The sequence below is a fragment of the Mesoplodon densirostris genome, chromosome 17 (genome assembly GCF_025265405.1).
Source record: "Mesoplodon densirostris isolate mMesDen1 chromosome 17, mMesDen1 primary haplotype, whole genome shotgun sequence".
In the NCBI taxonomy this organism is placed as follows: Eukaryota; Metazoa; Chordata; class Mammalia; order Artiodactyla; family Ziphiidae; genus Mesoplodon; species Mesoplodon densirostris.
In genome coordinates, this window is record NC_082677.1 from 60511763 (window position 1) to 60526712 (window position 14950).

At 38.7% G+C, this 14950-nt stretch overlaps 1 protein-coding gene across 1 annotated transcript in view; it reads left to right on the top strand.

The window, feature by feature from the left end:
• The window catches only part of GPC5 (glypican 5), a 1328413-nt gene that overhangs the window by 443978 nt on the left and 869485 nt on the right, over positions 1-14950 (top strand). The window contains exon 6 of the mRNA XM_060080202.1: positions 1438-1558. Coding sequence (XP_059936185.1) covers positions 1438-1558 — 121 coding nt within the window. The remainder of the gene's footprint in view (positions 1-1437; positions 1559-14950) is intronic.

Sequence of the window (14950 nt, forward strand, 5' to 3'; positions counted from 1 at the left end):
TTGTTTGATCTACTTTTGAAAATTGATCATTGGGTATGCATAATATTGGGAATAACTGGATATTCCTTGAAACTCCTTCTGTTTGGCCATATTCTCAACAGTGGAACCTCTTTTTATCTCTTCAGAGAGTTTCCCCTGCTGTAGAAAATTTAGAAGGTTCATGTGCATAATTGTGATACTCTGCTCAAATACAGAGAAGGGATATTACATTACAAATTATGTGAAAATGCTTCCTGAAAAGTATGTGAGGCCACTTTATCATGATACTTTAATGTAAGCAACATTTTACTCAGAGGAAAGTCTTAAGCATAGAGGGGATGGAACCTCCAGGGCATGTCCCCCATCTCTTACTTTCCCCCATTTGTTCTCTCCCTTTGTAAATAAAAGCCTAGTTATGCTTCCCTGTGTGTGTTACTCACGTGCCTTTGCGATTTCCCTGGCTGGGATGTCATCTTTTGCCCTGGAGTGCACATTGACTACATCATCCAAGACCTATCCTTACCTTAATATTTCAAGGGCCGCCTCAAGCTATAACTCCTCCTTTAGTTTTTCCCCAAGTGCCTTGGTCCAAATAAACTTCTCCATATGTTCAATGTTGACTACTTGTGTTATCCCTCCCTCTCGCTTGGCATATACTCTTCCTTCTTGCTGTCCCTACCGCGTACTGAATGTCTCCTTCATTCCTAGTGCTGTGCTTTAACTGTTCACTTGTCATTATGCTACACCACACTGTCAGGAAAAGAAAGATAGTTATATTGCTGGAATCTAGTAAGAACTTTTAAATATAATGTAATGAATGAATGCATGAATGAACAAGTTAATTGATATGTTATGTTCCCAGGTATATAATGAGCACTGTAAGGAGAAGAATTGAGTCTTATAACTCCTTATAACCCCAGTCATGTAGTATAGGACTGGAATATAGGAGGGGGTGCTTAATACATCTTTGTGACTGATGAATCTAAATATTTGTTTGAGTACCAAGTTGGCATTATGTGACATATATATGTGTGTATATATATATTTCTTTTGTAGTCCAATATGTAAAACAATATTACTGTGATTCATCTAAATACTGTGTAAAATGAAGTGAATTGACCCAGATAATATGGATTCAGACATGTGTAATTCAGCAAAGATTGGTAACAAAGTGAGATGTATATTAACTTCTTTTAGTATATTGGTAAGTAGTATTAAAACACAATTTTTGGTTGGGTCTTTTGAGAGGATACCAATAGAATAGTCTGTATTTGCATGTTAAGTGTTTTACCAGGAAAAAACATTGCAGCTGTGCCAGATTCTGGTCCAAGAAAAAATACATTATTTTACACTCTTGAAGGAGTAAAATTCTGAACTCGAATCTGTTCAAAAAGTGTGGCAGATAATACTGTGACCAGGTTATTAAGTCATGTATCTTTCACTTTTTCACTTTGTTAGCTATACTCAGCGTGTAGTGGGAAATGGAATCAAAGCCCAATCTGGAAATCCCGAAGTCAAAGTCAAAGGAACCGATCCTGTGATAAATCAGATTATTGATAAACTGAAGCATGTTATTCAGGTAAGTGCCAATGCTCTATTTATTGGTATACTTAGTAATAACTAGTAAATGATGACTTTCCATTGTATGTCATCAACCTGTTAATCCTATCTGATAATCCTACCTGAAACTGAGTACTGGAATAAATTATTTGTATCTAGAGTTTTGGAAATATTTGGTTGAGTGATTTTCATATACAGTCAATGTGCAGCAGTATTTTAATGGATGGACAATATCTATCTGTAAAAGGAACCATGGCTTCAGGGTTTCAATAAATAATGAGAATCTCAGGATGAGCTTCATCCCTAACGAATAAGCTTTAGACATGGGAACTACTGTCACCATTCAAAGAAAACACATAGAAGAGCATGGAAGATGCCAAAGTCACCTTCCAGGCAATTTTCTGAGCCTTGCTGTGAAGGTTTTTGTTGCATTTTCAACAAAAGTTAAGTCATAAATGAATCACATGCATTTTTTGTATTTATTTCCTGTATCACCTTTTACATGTTACCTAATGGTTGTTTATGAAATACTTGTTTTATCTTTAGTAATATTATTTAATTAAGTGAGTATATACTGCTGTTTTTACTACATGGCAAGTAAAGCATGAAGGTATCTGTCAAAGGAATATTTCATCAAACTATTTGATTAATGAAAGCCAAATATTATATTACATGTTGTAAAAACCACTTTCCATTCTGCATCTGTTGGGGTTTGGGCTAAGATGGGATATTTTTTAAGTTATTAGTCTTTTTATAACAATTTATATGTGCATATATTTTAATTTTTTCTAAGCAACACTTTGTGTGGATAGTTGATACTGACTTCTAGTGTTCTATGTTAGAATCTATACCTAAACATAGTACTGAGTTTTTACTGATATTATTCCAGAGTCGTTGGTATGCTTCTCATAATTGTTCTGCAAAACTTAAGTTTATATGGGGCCAGTTCTTAGGATTCCATTTTTATGGGAGTCTCTGCAGATTGAGCAAAGCAAGATATGGCGGCTTGTGTCCAATACCATAGATTTCTCCTTTCCAGGAGGCAGCAATGGCTACTTTGCTCTTTCTACGGCTGGTACCTTGGGAAAACAGAGCTCTCACCCTGGAGAGCAGAATCAAAAATAAGTTCCATCAGGAAAAGTATAAGAGAAAAGTGGTGCCATAATTACTAGTGAGTTAAACCAATTCCCTCAAAAAGACACCTCCAAGGTAATGTAAATAGGTGCCTTATGCTGCTAGTGGGCCAAGTGCTGAGACATTTCTTGGAACTGAGTTGCTTGGGAAAAGGGCAGGAGCTAAAGTGACAGTGTAGGAGACATCAGAGTGAGCAGCAGAAGCTGGGCCAGAGCCCGGGTCAGAATGGCTGAGGTCATCAGGGAGAAAGCCCGTTGTCCTCAGAGGCAAGGATACTAAGCTCATCAGTGACTGTCACTCAGGCACTCAGAAGGACGGAAGTCACTCTTCCTGCCACATTTTTGGAACCTTGCTTCCCCATGATGAGAAAAAACAAGGAAGACCTCCAGGTGAAGTTAATCTTGACTCAGTGAGACCCTAATGAGAATTCAGGAAAATTTAGGATTTTTTTTTTTTTTTTTTTTTTTTTTTTTTTGCGGTACGCGGGCCTCTCACTGTTGTGGCCTCCCCCGTTGCGGAGCACAGGCTCCGGACATGCAGGCTCAGCGGCCATGGCTCACGGGCCCAGCCGCTCCGCGGCATGTGGGATCTTCCCGGACCAGGGTACGAACCCGTCTCCCCTGCATCGGCAGGGAGACTCTCAACCACTGCGCCACCAGGGAAGCCCCTAGAATATTTTTTAATTCTTAAATTTCCAGTGGGCCAATAAAAAATCTATTAGGAACTTGACACATAAACAAACTAGATTCCTAAGTATATGCCGATGAATATATGTTTTTGTTGGAGTTCCCCGGGAAAGAGACTGTGAAACGGAGATGTGTGTGCAGGAGGTTCACCGCAGAGTGCCCTGCAGTCAGTAAGGGGCTGGAGGGAGGGGTACAGCACAGAGGGAGCAACTGAGTTGTGTTGTAGCTTTAACAGAAGCCTCGCCTGAACCCAGTAGGACCTCAGGAGCTGGGAGGCGTCTTTCAGGTTGTACTGAGTTGAAACAAGGAGGTGGGTCTTCATTGTCCCACATTGACCAGTGATTGGATGAGGGCTAGTGGGGTGGAGGTAGGGTATGTTAACTCAGCTCTGAGTCAGAGCCAACAATATTATGCACAGCTGGAGGAACAAGTGCCTTCATCTAGGTGACACCTCACAGCACCATGGGCTATAATATGGTATGTAGATCTGTATTATTCAAAGACTCTAGTGCACGGGCTTCCCTGGTGGCGCAGTGGTTGGGAGTCCATCTGCCAATGCAGGGGACACGGGTTCGTGCCCCGGTCCGGGAAGATCCCACATGCCGTGGAGCGGCTGGGCCCGTGAGCCATGGCCGCTGAGCCTGTGCGTCCGGAGCCTGTGCTCTGCAACGGGAGAGGCCACGACAGTGAGAGGCCCGTGTACCACAAAAAAACAAAAACAAAAACCTCTAGTGCACAATGGATCATAAAATGCAAAGAGCTTTAATAAAAAGTGGTTCCTTTCGCTGAGAGACAGCAAAGCTTAGTGGTCTCCAGCATAGGGTAAGCATTCCCCAGGGAGTTCACAAGCTGAGCCACTGGAGGGCAGAAAGGAAATATAGAACTTCAATGTATATTTATTCTGTCACATTCTTTTAATTTTCTTTGTTGTTGTTGTAGGAAGGTATATAAAATACATAACAGTGCAATAGCACATGCATATGGTTTAGAAATACATAAATATGTGTCGAGTGGGTGTGTGTTCAAACTTTTTTAATGGTATATGTATATACACACACACACACATACATATATATATTATAAAAACAGATGGAAAACCCTGTTGTGGGCAATAAGGATGGAGCTGCTATATACAAAAGAGTCCATGTAAAAAAACCATATTCACAAAGAAATAAGTAGATACTCAAAATGTAGGGTTTATTAAAAATTCTTCATGGGAAGGTTCACTGATATGTTGCCCATTTGGCATGATATTTGCCCCTTCTTGCTTCATATATTTCAAAGCCAATATCCTTTTCAAGGTGGCAGAGGGAAATAATTCCACTTTTTTTTAGCACCCATGTTAAATTGAGTCCCATTCTTTCATCTTTATATTAGTGTGCAGATCTCCAATTATTCATGCTTAAGTTTCCTTCCAGAGTTACAAGAGAATATGAAATAAAATGCTACCTTTGAGGTCTGTCTTTTTAAAGTTTACTAGGATGGTATGATTGAAATTTAGATTTTTACAGAAGATAGCAGAAAGTCATATTTTGTACAATATTCACCTTTAATGTCTTAGAGCATGTTCTTTCCTAAGACAGCTGTACTGGAGATGAAGAGAAATTTTTGACTTTGCCAGACTTCTGACTGCTGGTCATATATGTGTGTCCTAGCGGGAATGGCTGCTCTGCTGTAATATCCAGGGGGCAGTTAAAAAGACCCACCACAGGGTCAGGTCTGGAAGGGTTCAGAAAATCATATTCTGTAAGTGAGAATTTATTAATTTGAGAATAAGTATGGAGCAAAGGAGGAAGTAGAAGAAGGAACATATTTCAGAATCTAATCTGTAGATTTAGGTGATCACTTATTTGTGTTTGGAGTTTGTTTTTTATTGTAATGGATATTAAATGCATTTGTCGAGAATACAGTATACTATAAAAATGCCATCTCTCATCATAGGGGTAAGCAAAAGTTCCTCTTGTCCTTTTTTTCCATATCTAAGTATATGGAAATAAGCCAGCCATATTTATTAGCAAAAACTGTCTCCATATGTTAGCCCCCAAACATCTTTCTTCTAGGCCTGCCACTGAGCACACCTCATTTTCTACCCTGTAACCTCTGCAGTTAGAGTCATTAAACAAGTGGGTAGGGATTTTACTTTGAAAATGCCACTTTGTAAATGTCTTAATCATTAATTTATTCAAAATATTCCACTAATACTTATTGAATTCCCACTATGGGCCTGGTTCTGCACAAGGCACTGAGGTTACATGGATGAACAAAGCAGACAGAACCCTGCTGTCATGGGATTTATATTCTAAGGAAAAGGAAAATACAATGCCTGTAGCTGGCAAATGTGAACAAATCAAGAAAACAGAACAGATGAGGTAGGGAAAGGCACTCAAGAAGAGATAGCTAGTGGAGGCCATTCCAAGTTGGGGGGCTGCTGGGTTTATACTGATTGACAAGGAATCATAGGAAAGGGAGAAGGAATCATAGGAAAATTGGGGAGAACTATGTTTGAGGCAGAGGAAATAATACATTCAAGGAATTATGGCAGGAGTAGGTTAATTGTATCCAGAGAACAGAGAGAAAGCCATGTGTCTGGAACAGAATGAATACAGAAGAGAAGAAAACATAAAATGAATTAAGGGGAAACTGGTAGGCTCTGGTAGGGCATTTCAGTTTTCTCCTAAGTGGGAAAGGAAACCATTTAAAGGCTTTTGGCAGAGTATGATGAATTTAATTTATGTTTTATAAAGATAATTTTGGCTTTACTATGGAAAATGGACCTGAAGAGCAAGAGTAGAAATTGATTGGGACTAGAATAAGAAGAGTGGATAATATGAGAAACAGATGGATGTGGATCAATATGGCAAGTGAAGTTATCAGGAATTGTTGATGGATTGGAGATTGAGACAAGAGAAAGAGAGTATAAGGAAGATAACCAGGGGGGATGATAATGCCATGAAGTGAAAAAAGGAATTCTGGAAGTGGAGTGCGTCTGGGGTTTGGTTGTTGGAGTTGACCAGAAATTAATAAATGAATGGTTCTCTTAAATTTGAGATGCCTGTTAGACATCCCAGAGGCATGCTCAGAATTCATTGGTGACCCTAGAACTAGCAATGCACATTTGGGAACATCAGTATACGGATACTATTCAAGTCGTGAGACTGTATGAGATTGCTACTTTCTTGTTAGAGTTTGTACCGAAACAATTAGAGGAGAATATGAAACAGCAGAATTTTATGAAAAATGTGTACTGTAAAAATCTATGAATGGAGAAATCATTTATCTAATGTATGTGGTACCTTGCAGATACTTAGAGAGTTGATCTTGGAAAGACAAGATATTTAGTAACATTAACTTTTTCTTACTGAAGAATTATGTCTATTATAATAAATGAAATTTTATTATTTTAGAAAATTTTACCAATAGAAAGAGTAGAAAATAAATGTTATACCACTTACAAAACAACAAGCCTCAGTAAATAAGCCTTCTAGACTATTTTGTACTTATGCATACATTTGACTTTTTTAAATAAAACAAGGAGTACATTTGGTTTTGTGTCCCAAACTACTCACCTAACAACACATAAATTTTTTTTTCACAGAATTAAATATTCTGCAATATGGTTGCTAGTGCCTGAATATTATTCTATCATATGGTAGGACTATAATTTTATTTAATCCAAGCACCTTGAGTTGGATATTTAGGTTATTACCAATTTTCACGATAATAAAAACTACTAATAGGTATATCCCCTATATATAAATCTTTTTGCAAATTTTTTCTCTTGTGATAAATTTCTAAATGTTGTAACCAAGAATCTGTTCATTAATAATTTTAAGTATTTTGATAAATATTGCTAAACTTTTCTCTAGGAAAATTATAGGAATTTATATGTGAAGCAAATTATGTATTTTAATTTTCCCCGCATATTGAGGGTGTAGGTGAGAGATGGCAGTGACTACACATCAGTGTTAGGGAATATTATGGAGCTCTAGGAACCAAAGTAATCAAACCAAAGTAGAAATGTTAGCCTGAGCTCCTGTCACCTGAGAGTACACCAAGGATGGCCAAAAAAAAGTGGTCATGAAGAACCTAGGAGCAAGACGGGAATAAAGACACAGACCTACTAGACAAAATAAATATCTTTAATTAGAAAATAGTTTATAAGATTTTTCAGGACTTCCCTGGTGGTGCAGTTGTTAAGAATCTGCCTGCCAATGCAGGGGACACAGGTTGAAGCTCTGGTCCAGGAAGATCCCACATGCCACGGAGCAACAAAGTCCACGCAGCACAACTACTGAGCCTGTGCTCTAGAGCCCGCGAGCCACAACTACTGAAGCCCGTGCTCCTAGAGCCTGTGCTGTGCAACAAGAGAAGCCACCGCAATGAGAAGCCCTCGCACCACAAAGAAGAGTAGCCCCCGCTCACCGCAACTAGAGAAAGCCCACACGCAGCAGTGAAGACCCAACGCAACCAAAAATAAATAAAGATAAATAAATTTATGAAAAAAAATTTTTTTTCAAGTCTTCCTAGAGAAAGCAAAAACAGCTTTAATTTTATTTAATTATTTAGGACAAGTCCTATCTTTAAGCCCTGCCAAGAACAAAAATGCCAGGAAAATTCAATATAAATGGATAACTATGGATTATAGTTTGGTCCTCAGGGAATATTTCAGGCACTTCGAAGTCCCCTCACTGTCTCTGCAAGTCCTTCTGAACTGGGAACAGGGACCCTGGAAAAAAGAGGGAAGTCATTCCCGGCTACCCTCCATCTGTGATTTTGGCATCTTTCTCTAGATAAGCCACCATACAAACCCTCAGAGATACATTCCTGCAGTTTCCTACATTCCAAAAGCTGTGCTTAAGGTGGACATTGCTTGTACCTTTGAAAACGACCTGTGATAAATATAGGGTAGCTATTAGCCTTCCAGTGAGGAATTGTGTAAAGGACGGAATTTTAAAAGGTTAACATGAGCTTTCTTAGATGTTTGCATCAGCCTGAATTGCCCTTCAATAATAGATAGGAAACAGCACTTGATTCCTCTTAGTACATCTGACAGAGGAAATGTATGAACATTTTAATTCAGATTGTCTCTCCTAACAAACTTACTTTGAAACTTCTCGGTCATATTTGCTAAGTTTGTTTAGGGCAAAGCTATCAGCAAAAAAGTCAGTTATGCAGCAATTTATCTTTAAGCATTAAATAACATCTATCAGTTTTCAAAGAAAATGATGTCAGCGGTTAAAATCCTAACTGCTGAGCACTGTTAGTTGTGGGCAGTAATGACCCACTGCTTAGAAATTACTTAACCTACTTTCAGTATGAAACATAAAAAGTAATATCACAGCAATTTTCTATAATTCTTTTATTTTAAGATCAATAAATGTTACAATGTTGTTAAAAGTAGTAGATTTAAATAACATTTTATTTCTTCAGACAATTCCAATACATATAAGATATTACCAGTTTCTATTAAATATTCATTTTTATAAAGAGACAAAACTTCTTTAGAAAAATATCTTCATGTATAAAATAAATTTGATTTTTAAATGTGAGAAAGAGCAATCATCATAACCATTTGCATAAAACCACAAAATACATAGATATTTTATAATGTGTATTTCAGTAATCGCAACCTATGGGTTCAAGACGAGATGAGAGACTTTCTTATTTTATGTAGGGCAAACTATGTTAAATTGCCTCTTTTCTTTTATCTCATTCTGTTCCTAGGATACCAATATGATAAATAGTGACTTAATAGCTATGATAGGTTAAGATGAGATTCTAATTGAAATCTCAATGGATGGTTATAAGGTTAGTGTTTATAAATACAAAAAAAATGACACAGAATTTAAAAAAGACATTAGTATCTCAAAATTTCTGAATTATGAAAACTGTCCAAGCTTTTTTCATTAAATCACCTACTATGAAATGCATTTAGGAAAATGTTTCCTGTTGTTAATAGCTTATAACTCTGACAAAGAGCCAGTTGGTCAATTCCTAATTGCAAACTATTTGACCATGAGGTGTCAGCTGACTCTGAACTTCTTCCACTTCTACCAACTCATTTCCTTGCTTAGGAAATTACTACAGCACCCTGACTCCTTCCTCCTTATCTCCACTACACACTAATATCATGTCCCCAGGCCTACTTTATTAATATTCCAGAAAGACAGTCACTTCTTGATTTTGTATTAGCAATGCAGTAGTGACCAAAGCCTGTTTAGTTTTTGGTTCAGAAGAAAGTATTTGAAATGCACTCAATAACGTTGAATGGTCATCTAATTTAGCAATTAGTTTGGTCTGAATAAAGTCAGGGAAGGTTGCTTTCTGGAATGTGTGGTGTAATGCATTGACTTCACTATTGGCCATTTCATTAAAAAAATCAATGGTCAGCATAAAACCAACCTTTTAAATCAGTGGACAATCAACTGGAAATGCAAGTTTCAAAACTCTTTTTGAAAGTAATGGGGTTTGGGTTGGCCATTGATCATTTGTTTTTTATTATTTAAAGAGTATGTAGCTGTTTTATGTTGGGTAAATATTTGACTTTATATTTACTCTGATGCTGCCACATCATTATTACCTATTAAGATTTGAGCCATTTATCCAGCAGGTTTTCTGTTTGTCAAACATATTGAAAGAATATTGGACACTAAAACTTCTATATTTTTTATTTAGGTGATTTTTTTGTACATTTGTACAAAAAATCTTTTCTTAATTTTGTACATTTGTACAATTTTGTGCATGAATGTTGACAGCAGCATTATTTGTAATATTTGAAAAGTGGAAATAACTCCTTTTTCTCCTTTGTTGTCTAGAGGTGTGTTTTCTGGGGGTGGGGGGGGACTGTAATAGGAAGATTCGTGGCTCATAACTACTGCTAGAATATAGAACAGAATGAACCACAAGACAGGAGATAGAGGAACTAAGTGAAAAGTCACATAACTGACCCGCTTGTTTTCAGAATGCTAGCATGCAGGTACCAGCTACTCATGTAGAATATTAGATGACTCTTCTTTGAAGAAACTGATCAATTCTAGAACAAATAATTCCACATACTGATTGGGCTTATACCCATTGAGAAGTTAATTTATCATCTAATTGAATGGTGGTGAAATCCTCTATCATACCCTATATACATACAATAACTTCCAGGTGGCTTCTGAAGCCCAATATCAATGGACAATCAAAGATCACTGTGCATTGAAGGAAAATGGGGAAAAAATAAATGTAAAAGAAAAAAAGAAATGGAAAAATATAGATGAGTATGAAGAAGAAAATACACAAACTATATGAATATCCTCCAAAAAATGAGAGAATAGATTGTATCTTAAAAAATATACTAATATATTGCTTCTAAAAAATTAATGAAAGAATAAGAAGGAACTTCAAAAATTAAAAATATATAAAAATTTAAAATTCAATAGAAGGGTTTTCAAGATATAGTCAAAAAATATTCTATAAAATAATAACACAAGAAATACAGCTACACGTGGAACAACTCCTACAGAACACCTACTGAACGCTGGCAGAAGACCCCAGACCTCCCAAAAGGCAAGAAACTCCCCACATACCTGGGTAGGGCAAAGCGGAGAGATTCCCGCACAGAGGATCGGTGCCGAGCGGCACTCACCAGCCCGAGAGGCTTGTCTGCTCGCCCCGGCGGCGCTGGAAGCTGAGGCTCGGGCTTCGGTCAGAGCGCAGGGAGAGGACTGGGGCTGGCGGCGAGAACCCAGCCAGAAGGGGGCTAATGAGCCACAGCTAGCCGGCAGGGAGTCCGGGAAAACTCTGGAGCTGCCGAAGAGGCAAGAGACTTTTTCTTCCCTCTTGGTTTCCTGGTGCGCGAGGAGAGGGGATTAAGAGTGCTGCTTAAAGGGACTCCACAGACGGGCGCGAGTCACGACTGAAAGCGCGGAGCACAGTGACGGGCGTGGGACGCTGGGGCTGCTGCTGCCACCGCCAAGAAGACTATGTGCGAGCGCAAGTCACTGTCCACACCGCCCTTCCGGGAGCCTGTGCAGCCCGCCACTGCCGGGGTCCCGGGATCCAGGGGCGGCTTCCCTGGGAGAACGCATGGTGCGCCTCGGGCTGGTGCAACGTCACGCCGACCTCTGCCGCTGCAGGCTTGCCCCGCACTCCGTGCCCCTCCCTCCCGCCCGGCCTGAGTGAGCCAGAGTCCCCGAAGAGGCTGCTCCTTTAACCCTGTCCTGTCTGAGCGAAGAACAGATGCCCACCGGCGACCTACACGCAGAGGCGGGGCCAAATCCAAAGCTGAGACCCAGGAGCTGTGAGAACAAAGAAGAGAAAGGGAAACCTCTCCCAGCAGCTTCAGAAGCAGCGGATTAAAGCTCCACAATCAACTTGATGTACCCTGCATCTGTGGAATACATGAATGGACAACAAATCATCCCAAATTGAGGAGCCAGGAGTCAGTGCTGTGCCTCTGAGGTGGGAGAGCCAACTTCGGGACACTGGTCCACAAGAGACCTCCCAGCTCGACATAATATCAAACGGCGAAAATCTTCCAGAGATCTCCATCTCAACACCAGCACCCAGCTTCACTCAACGACCAGCAAGCTACAGTGCTGGACACCCTATGCCAAACAACTAGCAAGACAGGAACACAACGCCACCCATTAGCAGAGAGGCTGCCTAAAATCATAAAAAGTCCAAAGACACCCCAAAACACACCACCAGACGTGGACCTGCCCACCAGAAAGACAAGATCCAGCCTCACCCACCAGAACACAGGCACTAGTCCCCTCCACCAGGAAGCCTACACAACCCACTAAACCAACCTTAGCCACTGGGGACAGACACCAAAAACAACGGGAACTACGAAGCTGCAGCCTGCAAAAAGGAGACCCCAAACACAGTAACATAAGCAAAATGAGAAGACAGAAAAACACACAGCAGGAGAAGGAGCAAGATAAAAACCCACCAGACCTAAAAAATGAAGAGGTAATAGGCAGTCTACCTGAAAAAGAATTCAGAATAATGATGGTAAAGATGATCCAAGATTCTATTTCCCAGATCCAAAATCTTGGAAATAGAATAGACAAAATGCAAGAAACAGTTAACAAGGACCTAGAAGAACTAAAGATGAATCAAGCATCAATTAAAAACACAATAAATGAAATAAAAAATACTCTAGATGGGATCAATAGCAGAATAACTGAGGCAGAAGAACGGATAAGTGAGGTGGAAGATAAAATAGTGGAAATAACTGCTGCAGAGCAAAATAAAGAAAAAAGAAGGAAAAGAACAGAGGACAGTCTCAGAGACCTCTGGGACAACATTAAACGCACCAACATTCGAATTATAGGGGTTCCAGAAGAAGAAGAGAAAAAGAAAGGGACTGAGAAAATATTTGAAGAGATTATAGTTGAAAACTTCCCTAATATGGGAAAGGAAATAGTTAATCAAGTCCAGGAGGCACAGAGAGTCCCATACAGAATAAATCCAAGGAGAAATACACCAAGACACATATTAATCAAACTGTCAAAAATTAAACACAAAGAAATCATATTAAAAGCAGCAAGGCAAAAACAACAAATAACACACAAGGGAATCCCCATCAGGATAACAGCTGATCTCTCAGCAGAAACTCTACAAGCCAGAAGGGAGTGGCAGGACATGATTAAAGTGATGAAGGAGAAAAACCTGCAACCAAGATTACTCTACCCAGCAAGGATCTCATTCAGATTTGATGGAGAAATTAAAACCTTTACAGACAAGCAAAAGCTGAGAGAGTTCAGCACCACCAAACCAGCTTTACAACAAATGCTAAAGGAACTTCTCTAGGCAAGAAACACAACAGAAGGAAAAGAACTACAATAACGAACCCAAAACAATTAAGAAAATGGGAATAGGAACATACATATCAATAATTACCTTAAATGTAAATGGACTAAATGCTCCCACCAAAAGACACAGATTGGCTGAATGGATACAAAAACAAGACCCATATATATGCTGTCTACAAGAGACCCACTTCAGACCTAGAGACACATACAGACTGAAAGTTAGGGGATGGAAAAAGATATTCCATGCAAATGGAAACCAAAAGAAAGCTGGAGTAGCAATTCTCATATCAGACAAAATAGACTTTAAAATAAAGACTACTAGAAGAGACAAAGAAGGACACTTCATAATGATCAAGGGATCGATCCAAGAAGAAGATATAACAATTGTAAATATTTATGCACCCAACATAGGAGCACCTCAATACATAAGGCAAATACTAACAGCCATAAAAGGAGAAATCGACAGTAACACAATCATAGTAGGGGACTTTAACACCCCACTTTCACCAATGGACAGATCATCCAAAATGAAAATAAATAAGGAAACACAAGCTTTAAATGATACATTAAACAAGATGGACTTAATTGATATTTATAGGACATTCCATCCAAAAACAACAGAATACACATTTTTCTCAAGTGCTCATGGAACATTCTCCAGGATAGATCATATCTTGGGTCACAAATCAAGCCTTGGTAAATTTAAGAAAATTGAAATTGTATCAAGTATCTTTTCCGACCACAATGCTATGAGACTAGATATCAATTACAGGAAAGGAGCTGTAAAAAATACAAACACATGGAGGCTAAACAATACACTACTTAATAAAGAAGTGATAACTGAAGAAATCAAAGAGGAAATTAAAAAATACCTAGAAACAAATGACAATGGAGACACGATGACCCAAAACCTATGGGATGCAGCAAAAGCAGTTCTAAGAGGGAAGTTTATAGCAATACAATCCCACCTTAAGAAGCAGGAAACATCTCAAATAAACAACCTAACCTTGCACCTAAAGCAATTAGAGAAAGAAGAACAAAAACATCCCAAAGTTAGCAGAAGGAAAGAAATCATAAAACTCAGATCAGAAATAAATGAAAAAGAAATGAAGGAAACGGTAGCAAAGAGCAATAAAACTAAAAGCTGGTTCTTTGAGAAGATAAACAAAATTGATAAACCATTAGCCAGACTCATCAAGAAAAGAAGGGAGAAGACTCAAATCAATAGAATTAGAAATGAAAAAGGAGAAGTAACAACTGACACTGCAGAAATACAAAAGATCATGAGAGATTACTACAAGCAACTCTATGCCAATAAAATGGACAACCTGGAAGAAATGGACAAATTCTTAGAAATGCACAACCTGCCAAGACTGAATCAGGAAGAAATAGAAAATATGAACAGACCAATCACAAGCACTGAAATTGAAACTCTGATAAAAAATCTTCCAACAAACAAAAGCCCAGGACCAGATGGCTTCACAGGTGAATTCTATCAAGCATTTAGAGAAGAGCTAACACCTATCCTTCTGAAACTCTTCCAAAATATAGCAGAGGGAGGTACACTCCCAAACTCATTCTACGAGGCCACCATCACCTTGATACCAAAACCAGACAAGGATGTCACAAAGAAAGAAAACTACAGGCCAACATCACTGATGAACATAGATGCAAAAATCCTCAACAAAATACTAGCAAACAGAATCCAATAGCACATTAAAAGGATCATACACCATGATCAAGTGGGGTTTATTCCAGGAATGCAAGGATTCTTCAATATACGCAAAT